General features: G+C 40.4%; 1 protein-coding gene across 1 annotated transcript; it reads left to right on the top strand.

Annotated features, from left to right (window-relative positions):
* The first annotated feature begins 2 nt into the window (after window positions 1-2).
* St13 (ST13 Hsp70 interacting protein) lies at window positions 3-24,975 on the top strand. Its single transcript, XM_045153067.1, has 12 exons — window positions 3-236; window positions 5,389-5,446; window positions 8,641-8,713; window positions 11,099-11,169; window positions 13,564-13,630; window positions 15,652-15,736; window positions 16,278-16,388; window positions 19,043-19,145; window positions 20,385-20,501; window positions 20,935-20,983; window positions 22,114-22,247; window positions 22,930-24,975. Exons 1-12 carry the CDS (start codon window positions 127-129, stop codon window positions 23,056-23,058), a joined length of 1,107 nt encoding a protein of 368 aa, XP_045009002.1. The 5' UTR covers window positions 3-126; the 3' UTR covers window positions 23,059-24,975.
* The last annotated feature ends 712 nt before the right edge of the window (window positions 24,976-25,687 follow it).

Below are 25,687 nucleotides of genomic sequence, written 5' to 3'. Positions count from 1 at the left end.
GGGGAGGTTCTAGGGTGTTGGGCCTCGCGGCAGCCGCCCCCTTCCCTTCCGTGGTCACGTTGGAGGCCGCGCCGTGGCCTTGGCATCGGGCCGCAGCCTCGTCCGCCGCCCACTGCTTTCCCGACCATGGATCCCCGCAAGGTGAACGAGCTCCGGGCCTTCGTGAACATGTGCAAGCAGGACCCGAGCGTCCTGCACAGCGAGGAAATGCGCTTCCTGCGGGAGTGGGTGGAGAGGTGAGCCCCGGGGACCGTTGGGAGGCCGAGGGGAGCTGGGCCGCAGCGGGCGTGGGGCGGAGGCCGCGGGGCCCTTCGCGCTCCGTCCCCGAGCTTCGGGTGGTCCCGGGCGGAGCTCGACTCCCTGCACTGACGTCCCGGCGGAATTTTTTTTTTGGGGGGGGGGTGGGGATTGGTCGAATAATGCGGACGATCGCGGGCACTGGAAATAGCCGAGGAAGAGGGATGGGAAAGTGCCAGGCAGAGCTTTGCTGTGGGTTGTTTTTCGTCAAATCTCTGGCGCCCTCGTCCAGCGTAAATCTCTTTCACCCTTTACGTGTTGTATTTTAAAAATAACATTTCGTAATCTGTAAGGATGACTTTGACTACTCTTATTTCACCTTAGTTGCCTGGAATGATATTACTTTGGAAATCATACACCCATTACTAGCAGCGCTATCACTCCAGATACTTTAAACAAGAATTATTATTTTTTCAAGGGCTACCATGTTTGCAGGATATTTCTGATGTCTTTAACTGTGCAGTTTTTTTGCTGCGTACGAAAAATTAAGTAAACATTGTTCTAGGTGCTGTGGAGCGGTATAGTAGCGTCTAGGCGTACAGAGATTAAATAGGACTTTCTTTTTTTTTTTTTTTCTTGGTAGGGTTTTGCTGTAGCCCAGGCTGACCTGGAATTCACTTATGTAGTCTCAGTATGGCCTCGAACTCACAGCGACCCTCCTCCCCTCTGCCTTCCGAGTGTTGGGACTAAAGGCATGTGCCACCACACCCGGCAAACGAACTCCAGATGCGTGTGTCACTTTGTGCATCTGGCTTATGGGTCCTGGGGAGTCGAACATGGGTCCTATTGTTTTTCAAGCAAATGTCTTAACCTCTTAGCCTTCCCTCCAGCCCCTAAAAGTTGCTTTTGCTTTTTATTTTTTATTTTTTGGAGGTAGGGTCTCACTGTAGCCCTGGCTGACCTGGAATTCACCATGTAGTCTCAGGGTGGCCTCGAACTCAAGGCGATCCTCCCACCTCTGCCTCCCGAGTGCTGGGATTAAGGGTGTGTGCCACCATGCCCGGCTGAAAGTTGTTTGTAATATTTAGGTTGTAATAGATTGGAAAAAATAAAACATTACTAGTGGAAGACCTAGTGTTGGTTGCAGCAACTCCCCACCTCCAAAATGACTGTTAGGAAGGGAATATTTAAAGGCAGTAGCAGGGCTGGAGAAATGGCTTAGCAGTTAAGCCTCTTGCCTGTGAAATCTAAGGACCCAGGTTCAATTCTCCAGGACCCACATAAGCCAGATGCACAAAGTGGCACATGCTTCTGGAGCTCGTGTGTAGTAGCTGGATGCCTTGGTGCTCCCATATTCGGTCTTTCTATCAAATAAAAATAAATAAATAAAAGCAGTAACAGTGGTCCAGGCCTCTAAAGTGATTGTGGAGTTGAGTCTAGGAGTTGCATGGAGGCTGGGCAAAAAAAAAAAAGCAGGACCCCGTCTCCCACACGTTTATGTTTGAGATACCTTGATTCCACAAAGGTTAAGCTGGTTAATTAACATTAAAAAGCTTATTTTCAGGGAAAGAGAGAATGGGAATATGCACACCAGGGCCTCTTTCTCCACTTAGTGCTTCAGGCTTTATGCGGGTGCTGGGAAATTGAACCTCAAGCTGGAAGGCTTTGAAAGCAAATGCCGCAGTGGCTGAGCCATCTCCCTCTCCGTAGTCCCGGTTAAGTAATCATACGGAGGAAGTTGAAATCATGACCCCTAAATATTTGCAAAGGTGTTTCTCTGAACAAGCATGTTCTAAGGGAGAAGCTTAACATCTGTTGGTGCTGGGTATGATAGGTGTTTTTTTTTAACCTCCCCCTGAATGCCTTTTTCTCCCCACCAGTTTCCTAGCCAGATATATATATATATATATATATATTTTTTTTTTTTTGAGGTAGGGTCTCACTAGCTCAGGCTGACCTGGAATTCAGTATGGAGTCTCAGGGTGGCCTCAAACTCATGGTATCATCCTACCTCTGCCTCCCGAGTGCTGGGATTAAAGGTGTGCACCACCACACCCGGCTCTAGCTAGTTTTAAAACGTATTTATTTGCAGGCAGAGAGAAAGAATAAGAATAAATATGGGATGTCAGGGTCTCCAGCCACTGCAGACCAACTCAAGATGCATGCACCACTTTGTGCATCTGGCTTTACATGGGTACTGGGGAATCAAACTGGGGCCATTAGGCTTTCCAGGCAAATACCTTAACCACTAAGCCATCTCTCCAGCCCTCTAGCTAGATTATTAGTAATGTATTTGGAATTCTGAGACTATATAAAATTATCAGAAAAAAATCCATTTTGGAGGGCTAGGGTTGTTGGTCATTTGTAAGCAACTGCTTTAGTAATGCCTGATCCATAACAGACACATTCACAGTCCTAGTTTGCAAATTCCTTGCTTAAAAGCAAAAAGAATCTACTATTTGCTGGTAGATAAAGTGTCAGGACTAGGACTGGAGGGCTAGATTTTAATGGTTTTTCTCATTAGAAGAGGTTGATGGTCCAAGAGCCTCAGGTAAGATATTTTAATGTTTTATGTACTCATACCTATTTATTATTAGAAAAGGTCCTAAAATTAATAGATTGTCCTCAAAATTCTAGGGAGAAAAATTCTAGAGCGGGCTGGAGAGATGGCTTTAGTGGTTAAGTGCTTGCCTTTGAAGCCTAAGGATCCCCATTCAAGGCTCCATTCCCCAGGACCTGAGTTAACCAGATGTACCAGGGGGTGCATGCATTTGCAGTGGCTGGAGGCCCTGGTGTGCCCAATCTCTTTCTCTATTTGCCTCTTTCTCTCTGCCTGTCTCTCTTAAATAAATAAATAAATAAATAAATAAGTAAATAAATAAATAAATTCTAGAGATTGAGATGGTTGGTACCAAGGATGAACATTATCTATCCTAAGAGAATATGTCTGATGTATTCTGTTAGTATAATGGGGAAGCGGGGGTGGTGCAGGTTTGTTTGTAAATTTTTCCTACCATTCTAAGTGAAGCCCCAGAGGAAGGAGTAGTTGGCACCAAGAAAACTAGTTTATGTTTGTTTCCCCACTCCCATTTCTACTAGAAAGGAAGACGGGACGTAAGAAATGCTCTATGGACAGTGTTGTAATTTATGCTGGAATAGTTTATGGCTATGTAGAGAATTCCAAATGGAATTCTACAAAATTCTTGTCAGGCATTACTACTTTCTAAAACAGCCACACATCTCATTTTAATATTTCTCATGGCTAATGACAGGTTTTCTTTCTAGATGTAGTTAATTTTTTTCTTGTGGCATTCTTTTTTTTTCCCCCCCTCCTTTTTCCAGGTAGGATCTCATTCTAGCCCAGGCTGACCTGGAATTCACTATGTAGTCTCAGGGTAGCCTTGAGCTCATGGCAATCCTTCTACCTCTGCCTCCCAAAGTGCTGGGATTAAAGGCATGCCCCACCACACCGACTTTTTTGTTTTTCCTAATTTTTAATTTATATTTATTTATTTATTTTGGTTTTGCGAGGTAGGGTCTCACTCTGGCTCAGGCTGACCTGGAATTCACTGTGTATTCTCAGGGTGGCTTGAACTCACGGTGATCTTCCTACCTCTGCCTCCCGAGTGCTGGGGTTAAAGGCGTGTGCAACCATGCCCTGCTAATTACTGTCCTTTTGAAAAATGATTTTTCCTCTAGAAAAAGTTCTCTGGGGCTGGAAAGATTGCTTAGCATTTAAGGTACTTGACTGCAAGAAAAAAAGTCTCCTATAGACCAGAGTTTGATTTCCAGCACGGGTGTAAAAAGTCAGGTTTGACCATGCACAGCTGTAAACACACTCCTGAGGTGGGGGGTGCTTCCTATCAGTCTTATGTGTTTGGGAGGTCTTCTGCAGGCTTAATGAGAGAATCCCTTTTGAAAAAATGAACTGGAAAAGTGATAGAGAACACCCACAGTTCTCTGCCCTCTACATGGTGCATGTGCCACACAGAACACATGAAAGAGTAGTGAACTAGAACTTAATGTATGTAAGAAACTAAACCTAGTTTATGAACAAGTTGTCTTGTGTTTAACTTTTGTATTTTTGGAACAACTTGTGATTTAGGTAAATTTCAAGTACACTACTAAAAATATTTGAGAGTAGCTTCTTATGCATAACAACGTTGAGTGAGTTTGCTACAAACGAGGACCTCCACCAAACTCCGGAAACAATATAAAGAAATTTATACCAAATGTCAGAATTACAGGTTGCATTCATTTTTCATGTCTCATCCCCATTTTAAAATAGTTTTCAGTCTTACTTTGGCTTATAGAAGTTTGACAGTTTGAGTTTTATTTTAAAAGTCTTATGCTGTACAGAGCTCATAGCTTTACTGAGCTAGCTGGGCACACGAGTTTGAGTTTTTAAGTATTGCACACTACTTTGTAGAATGTCCTTTAATTTGAGCTTGTCTGATTTTTTTTCTTAGAATTACATTTCTTGGCAGGACTATCTGACTTCCCAAAGTTTGACTGTTTTGACTGTTTGGATGTTGCCCTACATTCCTGACACTGTATTTTAAAACTTTGGAAAAGCAGCTTAAGGAGCCCTGTATCTTTATTAAAATTTAACTCTGAAGAGCTCGTGTTTAATTACTTTTTTTTTTTTTTTTTTCCGAAGTAGGGTCTCACTCTAGCCCAGACTGACCTGGAATTCACTGTGTAGTCTCAAGGTGGCCTCAAACTCATGGTGAACCTCCTACCTCTGCCTTCTGAGTGCTGGGGTTAAAGGCGTGCACAACCATGCCCTGCTAATTACTGTCCTTTTGAAAAATGATTTTTCCTGTAGAAAAAGTTCTCTGGGGCTGGAGAGATTGCTTAGCGGTTAAGGCACTTGACTGCAAAACCAAAGGATGTAGATTTGATTCCCCAGGACCCACAAGCTGCACAAGGTGGCCCATGCATCTGGAATTTGTTTACAGCAGATGGAAGCCCTGGTGTGCCCATTCTCATTCATTCTGTGTTTCTGCCTCTTTCTCCCTCTCAAATAAATAGATAAAAATTTAAAAAACGAAATAGTTCCCTATCATTTTGTTTTGCTGAATTGCAAATCAGTCATTTTGGATCATGAAATAATTTTCTAAAACAAAATCTTTTTTATTTTATCTTAAGCATGGGAGGTAAAGTGCCACCTGCAACTCATAAAGCTAAATCAGAAGAAAATACTAAGGTAAGTTTTCTTTATTTGCTTAGTGATAACATTTCTTAGCAGGTATTTGATTTCAGGTTATTTTAATTTCCACACTAGAAATAAGATTTTTTGTTTGTAAAATTGCTGTTGGGCTGGAGCAATTGCTCAGTGGTTAAGGCACTTGCCTGCAAATCCTAATGACCTAGGTTTGATTCCCCTGTACCCAGGTGAAGCTGGAGGCACAGACTACTAGCTCATGCATCTGAGTTTGTTTGCAGAGGCTAGAGGCCCATTCATTCATACTCTCATTCTCTCTCTGCTTGCAAATAAATATGAAATAAATTTTTAAAAAGAGTTAAGTTGTGAAAAAATGCTTTAGCCTGATAGGGTGGCCATGCTTTTAATCTCAACACTTGAGAGGCAGAGGTAGGTGGTGAGTTTGAGTTCTACCCCGAAAGTACATGGTGAATTCTAGGTCTGCCCAGGCTAGAGTGATACCTTACATTGAACCCTCCCTCCCCAAATGCTGTCAGACTGAACTGGGGAGGTGACCGAGTAGTTAAAGGTGATCACTTGCGAAGCCTACCAGCTGTGACCCTATTTCCCAAGCACCCACAGAACTCTGACCCTAAATGGGTTGTACGCATGTGAGTCCAATGTGTCTATATGACAGTTGTTTTAAGTAAGAGACTCTGAAAGAAGGTGGTGGAGCACAGACACCTCAGGGTGGTCCTCTGACCTCCTCACAGGCACTGGTATGTGTGTATTGATGTGTATATACACACACCACTAAATGAGTAAAATATTTGCAAGAAGAAAAAGATTTCTTAGAACCTGTGGAAACTGATTTAATATTGCTCAATTAGTTTGGGTATGCACCGTATTTTTAGAATAAATGTTACATAGGTAGGTTGTACATGTGGCCTCTAAGTGGTAAGTTCTATGATAGTGTATGTGTATAATGTTCATGTCTGACACAATGTCTTCTCACATATTGTAGGTACTGTATTTGCAAGGTAAACAAGTGTCAAGTCAGTAATTCTTGACTTTTTTAATTGGTCTCCCACTATAGGGGATGTTCTGATTACAAATCATGCTGTTTTAGCTCACTTGCCAGAATTGGCATGCAAAGTCAGGTGGAGGTTGTTAGTCAATAAGGTTTCCTGGTTGGGAGTGTGTGTTGTTAGAACACTCACCAGTAATTTTCATTTCTCCCTAAAATTTTTCCCAAGTTTTCTGATTAGCTACCTTAATTTTTTAAAAATTTTTATTAACATTTTCCATGATTACAAAATATATCCCATGGTAATTCCCTCCTAGCTACGTTAATTTGATAAGAAAATGTACTATCTTATTTAGAGCCCCACAGCTTAATTTGTGGAGATTAGAAAATAGAAGATACAAGCCAGGTGTGGTGGCACATCCTGTCATTCCAGCACATAAGAGGCAGAGCACAGAGGACCACGAGTTTCAGGCCAGCCTGTGCTGCATGCAGCTGGAATCTGCTTTAAAAATAATGATAGAGGGCTGGAGAGATGGCTTAGCGGTTAAGCGATTGCCTGTGAAGCCTAAGGACCCCGGTTCGAGGCTCGGTTCCCCAGGTCCCACGTTAGCCAGATGCACAAGGGGGCGCACACGTCTGGAGTTCGTTTGCAGAGGCTGGAACCCCTGGCGCGCCCATTCTCTCTCTCCCTCTATCTGTCTTTCTCTCTGTGTCTGTTGCTCTCAAATAAATAAATAAATAAAATTAAAAAAAAATAATGATAGAAGTATAGCTGACATAGTAGTATATACTAACATGTCCGCAGTTTACACATTTGATAAATAATCAAATGCTTTGGTATAAGTTGGGGACTTTCACTTCAGTTTAAAAAAGGAAAAGAAAACTTGAGTAACTTCTGATACACTGCTAGAGTTGATTGAATAGATGTGGGTTACTGAGAGTGATACATACAGCACGAAGACATGCTGCCTAGTTAAGTGGAAAAGGCAGTGCCAATTTACCTCGTGTACATAGAGAATGTTCTGGTTTGGAGTACATACAAAGCCATACTGGTTACTCATGGGAGGGAAATTTGCTTTGTCATGTGCTCTTTGAAACTCTTGGAATTGAATTCATATTGTAGTTCTACAGACTTGTTTGCAATTCCCCAACTGAAAACCCTTGATCTGAATGGATAGGAGGTCATTTGTAAATTTTTTGTTTCCTTGAGCATATAGTTTCACTCTGATTCCCAGCCTGATCTTCACCTCTTGGGCACAAGTGATCTTCCTACACCTTCAGTCTGTCAATGCTGGAAGTGTAGGCATATATCACATTGCCTGGCTGTTGTTAGTCTTTTTATTACCAATCATGAATGTTACAAGTTATTTTTTAAGAAATGCTAATGTGTTAGTATGATTTTTCATTTTGTTTTTATTTGGTTTATTGAGATGATCTCATACAACCCAGCCTGACCCCAAACTCAATATACAGCTGAGGCTGGCTTTAAACTTCTGATACTCTTGTCTGTATGTCCCAAGTGCCTTAATTACAGGGTGGTACCACCATGCTCAGTCAGTGTGTTTTATTATGATGAGTTACAAGCTGCAGTGCCTGTAAAGAGATTTATGTAATGTATATGAGAATTGTCTTTCCTTCATAAAACTTAACATTTTAAGTTTTAAAACACATTATCCTAAAGATTTTAGATAAGGTACTAGACTTATAATTAAAAAAGAGAAATGGGGCTGGAGAGATGTCTTAGTGGTTAGGCACTTACTTGAAAAGCCTAAGGACCCAGGTTCCGTTCCTCAGTAAGCCAGATGGATAAAGTGGCACATGTGTCTAGAGTCTGTTTGCAGTGGAATAATTATCAGTCAATAAAATAAAAAAGAATATGAAACTTAGAAAAAAATGTTTTAAAGGAGAGATGAAAACAAAAAACTAGAAATTTACTAAAGTGAGCTGGGCATGGTGGTGAATGCCTTTAATCCCAGCACTCAGGAGGTAGAGGTAGGAGGATTGCTATGAGTTCCAGTCTGCTCTGATACTCTGTAGTGAATTCCAGGTCAGCCTGGGGTAAAGTAAGACCCTACCTTAAAAACAAACAAAAAGATTACTAACATGAAACAAGGTAGCATTAACTGATGAAATCTGGTATACATGAATATTAAGACAAATTCGTGTAGGTTTGTCTATGTATTGGGGATGTTCTTAATAATAATGGCGTTATCTAATTTTCTTTTGCTAGGAAGAAAAAACAGACAGCAAAACAGAGGAAAACATAAAGACAGAGGAGCCATCCAGTGAGGAGAGCGATCTAGGTGAGCTCAAGTAGTTTGTATTTTATTACAGTGAAATCCTGTGGCTTTGTTGTTTTGAGATAGTGTCTTACTCTAGCCCAAGCTGGCCTAGAGCTCACTGTGTAGTTCAAACCTGCCCAGAATTTGCAGCAATCCTCCTGCTTCAGCTTCCTGAGTGCTGGGATTATAGATATGAGCTAGCAACCTAGTCTGTATTGACTTTTTAAAATAAAGTTAACTAAATTAATATTAATAGAAATATTAATGTAGGGTACAAATCCTAAAATTATTTAGGAGCCTTATTTTTAAAAGTAAAAGGAGGGCAGGGGAGATGGCTCATTGGTTATATGTACTTGGTTAAAGAATAATGATGGGGGAGATGAAATCACTTTTTGTAAATATTTGTTTTGCCATTTATTATTATTGTTATTCAGGTTGGGTCTTACTCTGTAGGCCAGGCTGGCCATGAATTCCCGCTTCCCTACTGAAGGATTTTAGGTCTGGCTCACACAATACAATTTCACATAGGCCAATGATATTTCAGATAGAATTCTAAAGTCCATCTAATAAAGTAGACAACAATTGTTACTGAGTTATTTCCCTTTTTTCACACAGTGAAAATTCAAACTTTTAGCCAGCTGTGGTGACACATGTCTTTAATCTCAGCACTTGAGAGGCAGAGGTAAACAAATCACTGAGAGTTTGAGGCCATCCTGAGACTATATAGTGAATTCCAGGTCAGCCTGGGGTAGAGTGAGGTCCTACCTTGGGGGGAACAAAAGACTTTTGTACATTGAATTTCTCATTTCAGGTCTACATTTCTAATTTTTTGCCTCTGCCCCTTGAGCACTTTCCAACCAGCATGCTCTATGAGACCATAGAGCAGCACCTCAGTGGGGCTCATGGTATTGGAGTTTCTCCTGCAGATGCTCCTCCCTCAGCTTGAGGATGTGGGCTTACTTACAGAGCATGAGATACCAAAGCAGCACTTCCTTGGGGCTCGATATACCAGGATTTCCCCTGCATATGCTCCTCCGTCAGCCTGGGGTGAGGGCTTACTTACAGAGCATGGAGACTCCAGAGACACCAACCCAAAGGAGCTCATTGCACTGCATCTTTTACTCTGTATATCCCCCTTCTCTCTCAAGATCTTGTGCATTACTGTATACAGCTGGGTCAGGGGGTGCCAAAATCTCAGGTGGGGGGGTTCTGATGACCCTCCTCACATTTCTTATGAGTTGACCCAGCTGCTTTTGATAAAGCAGGCAATAGTTGTTTATACTTTGCAGTGTGGAGGAAATTTGCCATACAACATGTTGGGTACAGGGGAATCAAACATGGGCTGTCAGACTTTGCAAGCAAGTGCCTTTAATTAACCTCTGAGCCATCTGTCAATCCCCCTAATTTAGGTATACTGTATGATTCACTATTTGCTAGAATCTCACATATTGTCCTCTTTATTTTTTTTTTGTCCTCTTTATCTTAAAATGTTAAATAACTGGTTTTATTTGTTCTATTCAAGGAAACTATAATTGTCCTTCAGTGTGAAATTCACATACCTCTTTTAGGTTTTTTTTGTTTTGTTTTGTTTTGTGGTAAGGTCCCTAGCCCAGGCTGACCTGGAATTTACTATGTAGTCTTAGGGAGTCCTCAAACTCATGGTGATCCTCCTATCCTACCTCTGCCTCCCAAGTGCTGGGATTAAAGGCATGCAGCACAATGCTAGGCTTCCTTTTAGTCTTTTGTATTTGAGGGGAGAGAGAGTGGGTGTGTCTGTGTAAATGACCTCCAGACATATTCATCCCTTTGTGTATCTGACTTTGTGTGGGTACTGGGGAATTAAATTCAGGTCATCAAGCTTTGCAAGCATGTGCCTTCGACTCTGAACCATCTCTGTAGCCCCTTTTTTACTCTTTATTGGTTCTGTTATAATGTAGGGACTTGATCTTGCATCTATTACAAATAGCATGCCTTTTAACCTTTTTTAGAGAGAGAGAACAAGAATTGGCACACCTGGGCCTCAGCCGCTGCATTGGAACTGCAGATGCCTGCACCACTTAGTGGTGCCTACCTTTGTGTGTCTGGCTTAAGAGGGATTTGGAGAGTTGAACATGGGTCCTTAGGCTTCACAGGAAGCACCTGAACCGCTAAGCCATCTCTCCAGCTTCCCCCTTTTTAATTTTAGAAGGAGAGGGAGTAATTTTTTTATGTGAAAATAGTCAACTTAGTGTCACACTACAAATTGTTGTGTTTTTGATGGTTTTTGAGGTGTTGTTATAGGTTTGATTAGGTAACCAACCACTCCACAGCTCAGTTGATCTGGTTTAAATAAAGTTTCATGTGAGTGGTGACTGTGATGTTATACAACAAATGTTTTATTGTCATTTTTATTTTCAACTTAAACAGAAATCGATAATGAAGGTGTAATTAAACCAGACACTGATGCCCCTCAAGAAATGGGAGATGAAAATGTAGAGGTACGTTTTTATCTTACTTTCCAAAATATTTCTGAAAAATTCTGTTAATTGTAACCATATTCTGTTAATCTTTAAAACCTACATTTTGTTTCACTTTTCTTTAAATTTACTTCTGTTTTGACTAATTTGTAAAGTAGTATAGTTCACCTAAAAGTCCATTTTTACAACTGGTATTGGTTTCTTTTTTTTATTTGTTTGGTTTTTAAAAAATTTTTTTTTTTGTTTATTTGACAGAGAGAAAGGGAGAGAAAAAAAGAATGGGCATGTCAGGGCTCCAGCCACTGCAAATGTGACCCCTTGTGCATCTGGCTTATGTGGGTCCTGGGGAATTGAACCTGAGTCCTTAGGCTTTGCAGACAAATGGCTTAACTGCTAAGTCATCCTCCAGCCCCTGCTTCTTTTTTTTTTTTTTTTTTTTTTTTTTTTGGTTTTTCGAGATAGGGTTTCACATTCTAGCCCAGGCTGACCTGGAATTCACTATATAGTCTCAGGGTGGCCTCGAATTTACAGTGCTCTTCCTACCTCTGCCTCCCAAGTGCTAGGATTAAAGGCATGCACCACCATGCCCAGCTAGAGAATATTTATTTATTTGAGAAAAAGAAACAAAGTATAGGAGCACTAGTGCCTCCTGCTGCTGTAAACAAACTCTAGATACATGTGCCACTTTGTGCATGTCTTTTTGTGGACCATGGGTATGCAGGCAACCTGTACCTGCTGATCCATCTCCAGCCTTTTTCTGTTTTTTTTTTTTTTTTTGAAAGCAAGAGAGGGAAGAAAGGAGAGAAGGAGAGAATGGGCATGCCAGGGCATCTTGCCAATGCAAACAAACTCCATATGCAAGTACCACTTTGTATTGGGCTTTACATGGGTACTGGGAAATCAAACCCAGGCTGGTAGATTTTGGACCCAGTGCATTTAACCACTGAACCATCTCCCCAGCCCCTACATTTATCTTGGTTGTCTACTATACTTGCTCACTAGATTTTTTTTTTTTTTTTTCCTAAGAATAAGAGATCCGAGTGTGGTGGCACACCATTTTTAATCCCAGCATTCAAGAGACACGGGTTGGAAGACTACTTGGAGCTCAAGGCTGGCCTGATTCCATAATGAATTCCAGATCAGCCTGGGCTAAAGCAAGATCCTACCTAAAAAAAAACACAATAAAATAAAAAATACAGGAATGAAATGCACACGTGTGAAAGGAACTAATTACCTCTGTGTGAAGAGATTGTGTTTAGTTTTTTTTTTTTGAAGTAGGGTTTCACTGGAATTCACTATGTGGTCTCCGGGTGGCCTTGGGTTTAGTTTTTATGGGTAATTTGCAAGGAGATAGAACGATGAGTGTAGAACAACATGCTAGGTTGGGAGAAGCAAAGCAAAACTCACAAAGAAGAGTATGAAGAAGCCAGGCATGGTGGTACCCATCTTATATTCCAACACTCAGGAGGCTGAAGTAGGGCGATCTCCATGGATTCTAGGTAATAAACCTGAGGTACTGTGAGACCCTGCCTCAAAAAAAAAAAAACAAAACAAAACAGAAAAGAGGGCTGGAGAGATAGATGGCTTAGTGGCGCTTGCTTATAAAGCTTAAGGATCCAGGTTTGATTATCCAGGTTTGCAATGGCTAGAGGCTCTGACATGCCTATTCATTTTTCCTCATTCTCTCTGTCTGTCCCCCCCCTTTCTCTCTCTCTCTCTCTCTGTGTGTGTGTCTGCTGTCTGTCTGTCTGTCTGTCTCAAATGAATAATATAAAAACAAAAGGATAAGGAGTGAAATTTGTTAGGTATCAATTTTTTTTTTTTAGAATTCTGGCATTGTGGTGCAAACCTTTTTTTTTTAATTATGTATTTATTTATTTGAGAGCGACAGACACAGAGAGAAAGACAGATAGAGGGAGAGAGAGAATGGGCGCGCCAGGGCTTCCAGCCTCTGCAAACGAACTCCAGACGCGTGCGCCCCCTTGTGCATCTGGCTAACGTGGGACCTGGGGAACCGAGCCTCGAACCGGGGTCCTTAGGCTTCACAGGCAAGCGCTTAACCACTAAGCCATCTCTCCAGCCCAGGTATCAATTTTTAAGGCTCATTCTCTTATAATTTTTCACTCATCAGACATTGTAACTATTCTCTTTGCTTTCTAGAAACAGGGATGAATGAAGTAATGAAAATGTGGGTTGTGATTACTTCATCCCTAAGAGAATCCAATTAGCTTCCTTTTCTTCCTTTCCACTACTTCTAAAATAACCTTTAGGCCTGGGAAATGGGCTGTGGGCTCAGGTTTAATTCCCTAGTACCCACATAAAGCCATATGGCCAAATTGGCACATGTTTCTGGAGTTACTTTGCAGCAAGAGGCCTTGGAGTGCCTATACTCTCTAACCTGTAATTTCATCTTAGATAACTGAGGAGATGATGGATCAAGCAAATGAAAAGAAAGGGGCTGCTATTGAAGCCCTAAATGATGGTGAGTACTTTGTGTTTTTCCTTACTGCATTTCTGTATTTTCCTTACTACAGTGACTTAGTAATTTGAAAAGTCGAAGGGAGCTTAAATTTATTAGCTTCTCATATTGGAAAAAATAATATCCTTCTGTTGAGCTACCCCATTCTTTGTTGAAAAATATGCTGAAGATAAGAAAGATGCTTGCGCCCCCTAGTGGGCATGTGTGACCTTGCTCTTGCCTCATCTTTGTGTGTGTGGCATATGTGGGATCTGGAGAGTCGAACGTGGGTCATTAGGCATCATAGGCAGGCATCTTAACCACTAAGCCCTTTCTCCAGCCCTACAAATAATTTTTAATAAATTAATGACTTAAAAATGTAGCATTAAGCCAGGCATGGTGGCGCACTCCTTTAATCCCTGCACTTGGGAGGCAGAGGTAGGAGTATTGCCGTGAGTTCAAGGTCAGCCTGAGCTAGAGTGAAACCCTACCGCGAGAAACCAAAAAAAGTTACCAGTAATCTCTTTAACTATTGACAGAGTAGTGTAGTATCCTTGACAAGTTATGTTCATAGGCATAACATTTGTTAGAACAAGAAGGAAGTGTATATTATGTCTTCAAGGGAGATGGAGAGATGGCTTGAGGTAGTTGAGGTAGTTGCCTGTAAAGCCAGAGTACACAGATTCAATTCTTCAGCACCCATGTAAGCCACATGCACAAGGTGGCACATGCATTTGGAGTTTGTTTGCAGTGGTTGGAGGCCCTGGTGTACCTATTCTTTCTCTCTCCCTCTCTATTTGCCTCTTTCTCTCAAATAAATACATAAAAAATAAGTAATTAATATCTTCAGAATATTCTGTTAGAATGGGAGAGCTGGACTGGTGATGTGGTTCAGTGGTTAAGGCACTTGCCTACACAGCCTAACATCCCAGGTTCTGGTCCTCAGTAACTAAGTAAAGCCAGATGCACGTGGAGTTCATTGACAGTGGCTGGAGGCCCTGGTGTGCCCATATTCTCATTCCCCCTCCCCTCTGCTTGCAAAACATAGAAATATTGGGGAAGTAAAGAAGAAAGGGAGAGATTGACAGTATTGCACTTAACCAGGTACATTTGGATGTAAAAAATTCTTACAAACCTCTTCATGACTGGGATAGTGTTTCACAATGTTATAGTTCAGTAGTGCCATCACACGGTGTGCATAGATACCGAAAGTGACTAAGGTTTTATTTTAGAAAGAGTTTAACATCTCTACTACAAGTTGGCTGTGTGCCTCTTTTTTTTTTTTAAAGTCTTCATCTGTAGTACAAGCTGCCTTGGAACTCAACTATGTAGTTAAGGCTGGCTTTAGGCTTGGGAATACTTTTGCCTCAGACTCACGACTTCTGGGAATTAAGAAATGAGTGACCACATCCTAGTATATTAACTTTTTTTCTTGCGTGGTTGGGGGGCATGAGGTGTGTGCACCTTGCAGTGGTGCTCTGTATACTTGCCTTCTGTGGCAGGAGTAGAATGTTGGGTGTTCTCCATTGCTCCTCTCCCTGCTCTTGTTTTTGTGCCTGATTCGCCTTTTACTAAATCCAGAGCTTGTGGGGCTGCAAAGATTCTCAAGTCTCTACCTTGTGGAACTGGAGTTACGGGTGCTTGTGGCCATAGCCAGCTGCTTTACATGGGATGTAGAGATTTTTACCAAGAAGGGCTTTATGGAGCTAGGTGTGGTGGAGCATGCCTTTAATCCCAGCACTGGGGAAGCAAAAGTAGAAGGATCATTGCAAGTTCAAGGCCACCCTGAGACTCCATAGTGAATTCCAGGTCAGCCTGGGCTACCTCAAAAACAAAAACAAACAAACAAACAAAAAAAAACACCAAGAAACAAAACAAAAATAATGGCTTTTGGGGCTCCAGAGATGGTTCAGTGAGTAAGCATGCTTGTAGCTTCAGCACGGGGGTGTGAGCACTGAATCCAGTCCTCACATTTATTAAGATACCAAATATGTTGTTAATATTTTTGTGACATGAAGATGTCTTAATAATTTGTTTTGCTTTAGGTGAGCTTCAGAAAGCCATTGACTTGTTCACAGATGCCATCAAGCTAAACCCTCGCTTGGCCATTCTGTATGCCAAGAGAGCCAGGTGAGACTGCTTGAGTAGAAAAGCACCCTGTGCTGAACACACTTTATTTGAACCTGTTTCTTTAGTAATTTCCTAGGTTTTCTTTTTTGAAATGAACATATTTTTTTTCCTTTCACAATTTTTACTAACATTTTCCATGATTATAAAAAATATCCCATGGTAATACCCTCACTCCCCCCCCCACCCCGCACTTGCCCCTTTGAAATTCCATTCTCCATCATATTACCTCCCCATCTCAATCATTGTAGTTACATATATACAATACCAACCTATTAAGTACCCTCCTCCCTTCCTTTCTCTTCCCTTTATATCTCTTTTTAAAACTTACTGGCCTCTGCTACTAAGTATTTTCCTTCTCACGCAGAAGCCCAATGTTCTGTAGCTAGGATCCACATATGAGGGAGAACATGTGGCACTTGGCTTTCTGGGTCTGGGTTACCTCACTTACTATAATCCTTTCCAGATCCATCCATTTTTTTCTGCAAATTTCATAACTTCATGAAATGAACATACTTTTAAAGCCACACTTTTTATTTTTTAGTGTTTTCGTCAAGTTACAGAAGCCAAATGCTGCCATTCGAGACTGTGACAGAGCCATTGAAATCAATCCTGATTCTGCTCAGCCTTACAAGTGGCGAGGGAAAGCACACAGGTAAGTAGCCAGACTGAAGGATTTTCAGAACTGGATATAATCTAGTATTTAAAAAGACCTTTTATTTATTTGTTGAGAGAATGAATGAGCATACCAGGTCCTCTTGGTGCTGCACATGAACTCCAGATATATATATATATGCCACTTTGTGCACCTGGCTTTATTTGGGCACTGGGGACTTGAACCCCAGCCAGCAGGATTTGTAAGCAAGCACCTCTAACCACTAAGAAATCTTCCCCAGTCCTAGATTTAATATTTTAACATACTTTGTTTTAAAATTTTGCTTTAGTGTTCTAATTTCAAAGTAATGTGTTCAATGTCAAGAATTAGGAAAATTGCTGGGCACGTTACATGTCTTTAGTTCTAGCACTTGAGGCAGAGGTGGGATGATTGCTGTGAGTTCAAGGCCAGCCTGGGATTACATAGTGAATTCCAGTCAGCCTGTGCCCGAGTGGGACCCTAACTGGAATAACCCAAAAATAAATAAATAAATTAAACAACCAAACAAAAAAACAAAGAATTAGGGAAATACCAAGAATAAATGAGATGCTGGGTGTGGTGGTCTGTACTTCTGTAGTTCTAGGTCTTAGGGTACACAGTGATACCCAGGGCAAGCTGGCTGGTTGCACTAACCAGATAAGTGAGTTCTGGATTTAGTGAGAAATCCTTTTGTTTTTCAAGGTAGTATCTTGCTCTAGCCTAGGCTGATTTCTCAGGCTGACCTAGAACTCTCAGCAATCCTCCTACTTCATCCTCCTGAGTGCTAAGATTGAAGGCATGTGCCACCATGCCTGGCAAGAGATCCTTTCAATGAAGTGGAAGGGCATTGAGGAAAGCAACTAACATTAACTTGGTTTGCATACACATCAAACACATATACAAAAAAAATAAAATGAATAATTGAGAAAGGATATTACTCCCATTTAAAATCATTTGACTTTTTTTTATCACGTAGCTAGATAAAGTGAGGGTTTTTTCCCTCAAAAATCTGAGAAAAGTATTTTAACACTGTACTTTGTGACTTTGTTACTTAGTGCTGAGTAACCAGCTGTGTACAGTTAAAAGATATGCAGTAGCCTGAAAGTGCTTTAGTCACTACTAGGGCTTCCAGAAAAGTTGGGGAAACAAGCAGATGAATTTTACCCCAAAACTAGTCCTCATTCATTGGCAAAATTTAATTTTAAACCAAAAAGGATGTTCGTGTTAGGATGCAGCCCAATGACATATCTTTGATGCGTTGCAAAGCCACCTAGACCTGAAGTGTGAGAATAGGTGAAGGTGAATATTTTTGGTACAACTGTATATAAAGTGACTGGACATAATTTTTAGTGACTTTTCTATGAAGACATTTTGCAGGAAAAGCTAAAAATAAAGTTAATAATCCTATGTGGAAATAGAAAAAGATGACTTACTGTTCTTTTTTTCTTTTTAAATTGGACCCCTGTCTTCAACCTTTCCTTGGCATTCTGATAGAGATATGAACTTGTCTTCACTTGACTTACTACTGATTAGTAGTAATCAGTTTCTCCAAGAAACCATAGCTCTTTAGTAGATATTGAGATTTGGTACCTAAGGTGTACTTTTTCTGTTATGTCCTTACTTTCAATAAACAGAACTAAGTATATCCTTTAAGTAAATTTAAATGTTTGGTAGGCCTTATCCCTAGAGCATGTCCCATTTAAAATACATAGTTAAAGGCACTGTGATAAGTTATTTCAGCGCTGGATAGATGGGTTACCAGTTAAACTGCTTGTCTGTGAAGCCTGAGGACCCAGGTTCCAGAATGGGGGCAGGGTGGAGGGAAAATACGGTACCAACATAACGATGTAGCCATACAAAGTATGTTATTAATAATAAAAAGTTATCTCCCTTTTATTTTATGTTGTCAATGTGTTATGTACAGTTAGTATCATTTCTCTTCATATTCAGGTTTAGGATTTGCTATTAACATATTCAGAGAATCCAAAATGAATTTTTTTTTTTTTTTTTTTTGAGAGCGACAGAGAGGCAGAGAATGGCGTGCCATTGCCTACAGCTACTGCAAACTAACTCCAGATGCATGGGTCCCCTTGTATATCTGTCTTATGTGGGTCCTCGGAAATACAAGCCTCAAACCAGGGTTTAACCACTAAGCCATCTCTCTAGCCCCTGAATTTTTTATTTATTTATTTATTTATTTTTTGGTTTTTCAAGGTAGGGTCTCTCTCTGGCTCAGGATGACCTGGAATTCACTATGGAGTCTCAGGGTGGCTTCAAACTCATGGTGATCCTCCTACCTCTGCCTCCTGAGTGCTGGGATTAACAGCGTGTACCACCACGCCCGGCTTTTTCTTTTCTTTAATTGAGGTAGACTCTTGCTCTAGCCCAGGTTTACTCTGTAGTCTCAGAATGGCCTTAAAACTCATGGCAGACTTCCTACCTCTGCCTCTCAAATGCTGGGATTTTATTTTATTTATTTACTTACTTATTTTGGTTTTTCAAGGTAGGGTCTCAGCTCTAGCTCATGTTGACCTGGAATTCACTACGTAGTCTCAGGGTGGCCTCAAACTCACAGCGATCCTCCTACCTCTGCCGCCCCAGTGCTGGGATTAAAGGTGTGTGCCACTACGCCCGGCTGGCTTTCTTACAATTAATGAATTTCAAATATATTACAGACTTCTGGGACATTGGGAAGAAGCAGCTCATGATCTTGCCCTTGCCTGTAAGCTGGACTATGATGAAGATGCCAGTGCAATGCTGAAGGAAGTTCAACCGAGGGTATGCTCTAGTAGAGACAGGCGGTACTATAAGAGACTCCACCCATGGAGTGAATCTGTGGTGGCTCTAACTTACCTGACAATTTATAATTCACCTGAGAAAACAGATGCACAAACACTTGGAGTTACAATCTCCAAAGTTTGAGCTCCACCCTGGAAATCTTACTAATGTTTCATGCTTTTATTTTCCATGCTGTTTAGTGGTGCTGTAATTTTTTCAAGGCCACAGGGGAATTATAGGCAGAAAATTTAAAAATGGAAATGGAAGAGGACAGGTTTACAAGGAAGAAACAAAGTTTTACAAAATTTGGGATCACAGCCCATAATCTAGCCTTTCTTTATATATTGTTGGTGTTTATAAGGCATAGTGGCCTTCTTGGTTCATTTCAACTTCTTTTCTTTTGTTATCTACTACTGCCTCATAATTTTTATATGAAAATAATGAATTACATCTTTTAAGAATTCTGTTTAAAATTTTGGAAATTTGGGATAATTCCCATGCTCAGTGACAGGTCTTGAGTTCACACCCCAGCTGAATCAATGAATGGAATGGAAGGATAAATGAAGAAACAACACTTTTAAGAACTTACCTGTAAATACTTGGAGATGGAATTTTACTTACCGACTATCAGACTTATGATTATTTGTGTGTAAAGTAACAGTTGAATACAAATCTCTTAATTCCCAGAGCATTTGTAGCAAATTACTTTTCTTCCTCCTCTTCCTATGGTACTAGAAGTCAAACTCAGGACCTTGGGCTTCCTAATCCTGCGCTAATTTGCCACTAAACTACATTCTCAGGCCCAGGATTAAGTGTTTCTGGCCTCTCCCTTTTTACTGATAAACTTAAATATAGTCAAACTTTAATAAATACTTGTATATTCAATCTCTACCTTCCCATGGAAGACATCACTAATGACAGTTGTCCTACTGAACTTAACCATGACTTGTGAATACTCAACCCTATGGGATTAGTAGTTGCTAGCCAGTAATCTGAAACCTATTTACCCTTGATCTCAGTCAGATGTGAGACCTTTTTTCTCAAGCTATATTCAAGACCAGACTTTTCTCTATTTCATAGTGTCTCATGCAGTTCACATTGATCATAAAGCCCAACTTTGTGCCATTTCTCAGAACTGTATTTTGGATTAAGCAAATCATGATAAGGAAAACTAATTTGTAACCAGACTTTTCAAGTCATACATTTTGAGGCTGATGTTCCTTTGTTCTTTTGTTCTAGGCTCAGAAAATTGCTGAACATCGGAGAAAGTATGAGCGAAAACGTGAAGAGAGAGAGATAAAAGAAAGAATAGAAAGGGTTAAGAAGGCTCGAGAAGAGCATGAGAGAGCCCAAAGGGTAAAGCTTCTGTCACTTATCTATGAAAAGTCAATACAGCACATTAAAGTTTTAAGATAGCTACAATTTCATGCTCTTGACTTTAATGCTGTCTTTGTAGACCTGTGCAGCTACTGAGTCTTCTTTCCTATGTCTAGTTTGTGAGGATGTTTTCAATCTTGTAAGTTCAAATGAGCTTCTATTTCACCATCATAATCTAAAATCAGAAAACTAGGGCTTGCCAGGTGTGTTGGTACGTGTCTTTAATCCCAGCACTCAGGAGGCAGAGGTAGGAGGATCACTGTGAGTTCAAGGTCAGCCTGACACAATATAGTAAATTCAGGTCAGCCTGGGCTACAGCAAGACCCTACCTTGAAAAAACAAAGAAACATGGGGCTATGTAGAGCACTTCCTCAGGTATCCCTCTGTCCTTAACTTCCTTCCTATCTTACAGGAGGAAGAAGCCAGACGACAATCTGGAGCTCAGTATGGCTCATTTCCAGGTACATGGTCTGAATAACTAAAACATATTCTGATTCAGGATCTCAGGAGTATGTGTATGTATACATGTAACATGTAGAGGGAGAGATTGAGATGATAATTAAGTGTATTTACTAACATTAGTCGGGAACACCAGAGTGCTAACCTTTACAAAGTTTTAATTTTCATTAAAAATTCTATTTGAGCCGGGTGTGGTGGCGCACGCCTTTAATCCCAGCACTCCGGAAGCAGAGGTAGGAGGATTGCTGTGAATTCAAGGCCACCCTGAGACTCCATAATGAATTCCAGGTTAGCCTGGGCTAGAGTAAGACCCTACCTTGAAAAACAAAACAAAAAAATGAAATGATTGAGTGATGCCTGGTGGTGTATACCTGTAATCCCAACACTTGCCATCCTAGGACAGGAGGATTGAGAGTTCCAGCTCACCCACCCTGTCTCAAATACAACTTCCCATAGTCTTATTTATACACAGGATGACCTTTACTATTCTGAGTGACTTTTTTTTTTGGCTCTACTTTTAAGGTAATACTAATCCTGTTTAGTAGTTGTATGCTAATAAGTTAATTCAGGACTGGAGAAATGGCTTTGTGGCTAAGGCACTTGCTTGCAAAGCCAGAGGACCCGTGTTCAATTTCCCAGGACCCTTGTAAGTCATATGCACAAGGTGGTGCATGCGTCTGGAGTTTGTTTGCAGTGGCTAGAGGCTCTGGCATGCCTGTTCTCTCCTTCACTCCCTCTCTCTCAATCTGACCTGGAATTAATTAATTTGACAGAGAGAGAATGGGTGTGCAGGGCTTCCAGCCACTACAAACAAACTCCAGACGCATGCACCCCCTTGTGCATCTGGCTAATGTGGGTCCTGGGGAATAGAACCTGGGTCCTTTGGCTTTGCAGGCAAATGCCGTAACTGCCAAGCCATCCTTTCAGCCCAGTATTAAATTTTTTAAGAAATGAATTCAGAAGTTGGTAAAGTAATTTTTAGGAAAGTCTTGAAGTTACTGATTGTATCAGGTTAGGCTGTAAAGGATGCTTTGTGCTTAGTGGCATCCTGTTCCTTATTTATGTGGGGAGGGGTGAAGATGAAGGTTCATTGGAAGGAAGTGGTTGGAGTGTATATTCTTTTATTTTTCAGGTGGCTTTCCTGGTGGAATGCCTGGAAATTTTCCTGGAGGAATGCCTGGAATGGGAGGGGGCATGCCTGGAATGGCAGGGATGCCTGGACTTAATGAAATTCTTAGTGATCCAGAGGTTCTTGCTGCAATGCAGGTAAGCTGTAGAAGAATAAAGTTGGACTTTAATCATTGAGGCCTTTATTTCCTAGTTTAGTGGTAACAGGTAAGTTAGCCATTTTCTGTTTATCTTAGTTACTTAGCTTTGTTGGTTTGACATTGATTTTGCCTTTTGATTGAAGTTAAGTTTTTAAGTTTATTTTATATGCTGGAGAAAAAGTGGCACATGCATCTAGAGTCCATTTACAGTGACAGGAGGCCTTGGCTCGGCCATTCTCATTCTTCTCCTCCTTCAAATTTTTTTAGAAATTTATTTTAGGAAATACCAGTATTTTACAATTATACCAGTTTTCTGCTTCTGTTAAAGTTACATGTGGGTTTTTGTTTTGGTTTTGTTTTTCAAGGTGGTTTGGTCTAGCCCAGGTTGCCCTGGTATTCACTATGTAGTCTCAGTCTGGCTTTGAACTCATGGCCATCCTCCTACCTCTGCCTCCCAAGTGGTATTAAAGGCGGTCACTGCCACGCCCAGCTTCACATATGCTTTTATTTTTTTCATTATTCAGTTCAAGTGACAGAATTGATCTTGACACATTAGTTATAGCCTTATCTAATTTAACCATGACAAAGTTGTAGATCTACGAGCATTTAAGATAGTCAGCTTGGTCCAGTGGTATAATTTGCTTAAATCATTATTAAAAACCCAAATCCTTTCTTTGCAGGATCCAGAAGTTATGGTGGCCTTCCAGGATGTGGCCCAGAACCCAGCAAATATGTCAAAATATCAGAGCAACCCAAAGGTTATGAATCTCATCAGTAAATTGTCAGCCAAATTTGGAGGTCAAGCCTAAAGCTCATTTGCAAAAGCCCTTGCTGGAGGAAAAACAACCTAGATCACTTAATGGATGTCGCAATAACACAAACCAGTGTACCTCTGACCTTCTTGTCAGGAGAGCTGGGGTGCTTTGAAGAAATTCCCTACCCTTTGTACCAAATGCAGCTGAAGCATTTTACAATGATTTGCCATTAGGGTATTCATGCAGATAATGTTTTCCTAGGAGGAATTACAAACTTTAAACACTTTTTAAACCTTAAAATATTAAAACAAATTTAAAGGGTGTTAATTCCTACATTTCTCTTTACTAATAATCCTTTTGAGTTTTTACTTTGAATTACTGGGCAAGGAAGATGAGTATGGGCGATTTATTGCTCTAATGTGAATAAAATAAAGGGTTTTTTTTTAGTGGGAAGCCAAACTCAATTAAGTAGATTGAGCTTGAGTTGGACATATGGTTACTGAAACATTGTGATTTGTCTTTTTGAATGTTTGTGAAAAATGATTTATTTCAATAAAACTATTGGGACCACCAGTATTTTGATATGATCTGGGTAGGGACTGGAAATAAATGACAGGGCAGCAGCAATCTTACTATCTTACTTGACAGAAGCCCTTGTGTGGGTAACATTTAAATCCTACACTGTGTTGATGGGGTAATGTTTTTTGTCATGTTGCTGTGGAGTGGATTACTTAGCTCTGTTATTGTCCAGTATATCAAATAAATGTTTCATATCATTTCCATGCAGAAAAAATGAGGGAGTTCTATTCTTTTTATATTTGTTCCTATTTTTTCCCTTTGATCTTCAGCTAAAGATGTTTTTTTTTTTCATTAGTATCATCACTGTTACCATTATTTGCAGCATTATTGTGGAAGCATACTTAATGCTAGGTTTAATTTAATATGTAATGCTTATGATGACTGTACGGTAATACCCATAACAGCTGTGGTTTCTTACTTGACCATGAGATTGCTTATTTAATATTCAACATTTGCCGGTTGCTGTGGTGCATGCCTGTAGGGTATTGCTGAAGAGGCGGAGGAAGGAGGATCAGGAGTTTGAGGCCAGCCTGGGCTACACATTAAAAAATACATATATTCAACTTTCACTCATGAGAGATCTTGCTATATCAAGACATTGTACATGCGAGGTTCCCTTTGGTAATAGGTATACTTGAGAAATACCTATTGCAATTAGAGTTTATCTTGTACTTTGTAATTTGAAGAGTTGATATATTTAGTATGTATGTAAGGAATTAACAGCTTGATCCAACATGGACTATAAGGTAGATGAGAGCCCTGGTTATTCATTTTGGAGTAATTGGTACAATGAAAGTCATTATCTTGTTTAGCTCTTAACATGCTGCAACTATACCTCCACCTCTGCTTTTTCTATCCTGTATTGATAAAGAAAATGATCTAAATTCTAAACACATTTCTGAAGTCATCTTCATATTCTAACTTGTATACATCAAGTAAATGTATCTGTTACATAAATAAGAAAAAGCTGTGTGCTAATGGGGCATGTTTTAAGAACCTTTAAAAACTCACCATATATACTTGGATTTGAACTGGCCGATGTTATTTTTTGTTTGTGTGTGTGTGTGTGTGTGTGTGTGTAAAATTTTTTGGTGTATGCTCTTAAGACAACTCTGACCAGCTGAACCATATGTGACCTAGTTATATTCTAATATTGCAAAGATTATCATAAGTGGGTAAATTGGCTCTTCTGAAAATGTTCTGTGCTTTTAGACTTCTAAGTTACACAAATAGAAAGTATAGTCTTCACTTTCATAAAAAGTCATATCATTTTTAAGTCAAAAAGAATTTGCGCTAAAGATATAAGAAAGTAAAGGAGTTTTCTGCTTAAAAATAATATAGTTACTGAATATTTCTAAGTATGCCAAAAATAAAATACGGTTTCAAACTGGATGTTGACCTGCCCCCTTTTGTTAGCACATATCCGATGTTGTCTCTTACTGTTCGTCTGAAGTTATTCACACAACATAGCAGCTGCTGACAAGACCCACGAAGAGCAGGGTGTGGTGGCTCTCCGAATCCTAGCACTGGGAGGCTGCCATACTTAGGAATTACCTATAGCAATTCGAGTTTCTCTTCTGTTTGTGTTTGTATTTCGATAAGGGATTACTGTGAGAAGACACCCTTGTTTTGTTTTTCGTGGTAGGGTCTCCCTAGCTCAGGCTGACTTGGAATTTACTATGTATGTAGTCTCAGGGTGGCCTTGAATTCACGGTGATCCTCTTATGTCTGTCCCCTGAGTGCTGGGATCAAAGGCGTGTGCCACCACACCCGGGTTAACAACTATTTTATATCCTATTTATCCGCTTTTTGGGCGGGTGGCCATTCTTAATTTAGCTATAAAGGGAAAATGGATAATAAGCAAACACTGGTTGTGTGGACAAAATATTGAAACCAAAGACTACCACACCAGACAATATTAGGTTTGTAAAAGAAGAACCTCAGTTTAGAAATTGGCTATTTTCTGAGTCTTAACACATAAAATAAGTAGTACTTAATGCTATGCGCTTAGTGTCCCCAAATAGGTCAATTCTAATACCGACCTTAAAGGTGGTTTTATTTTGGTTTTGTTTTTTCAAGGTAGGGTCTCACTAGCCTAGGCTGA

The sequence above is a fragment of the Jaculus jaculus genome, chromosome 6 (assembly GCF_020740685.1).
Source record: "Jaculus jaculus isolate mJacJac1 chromosome 6, mJacJac1.mat.Y.cur, whole genome shotgun sequence".
Taxonomy (NCBI): Eukaryota; Metazoa; Chordata; class Mammalia; order Rodentia; family Dipodidae; genus Jaculus; species Jaculus jaculus.
This window is presented reverse-complemented; position numbering and strand designations above follow the sequence as displayed.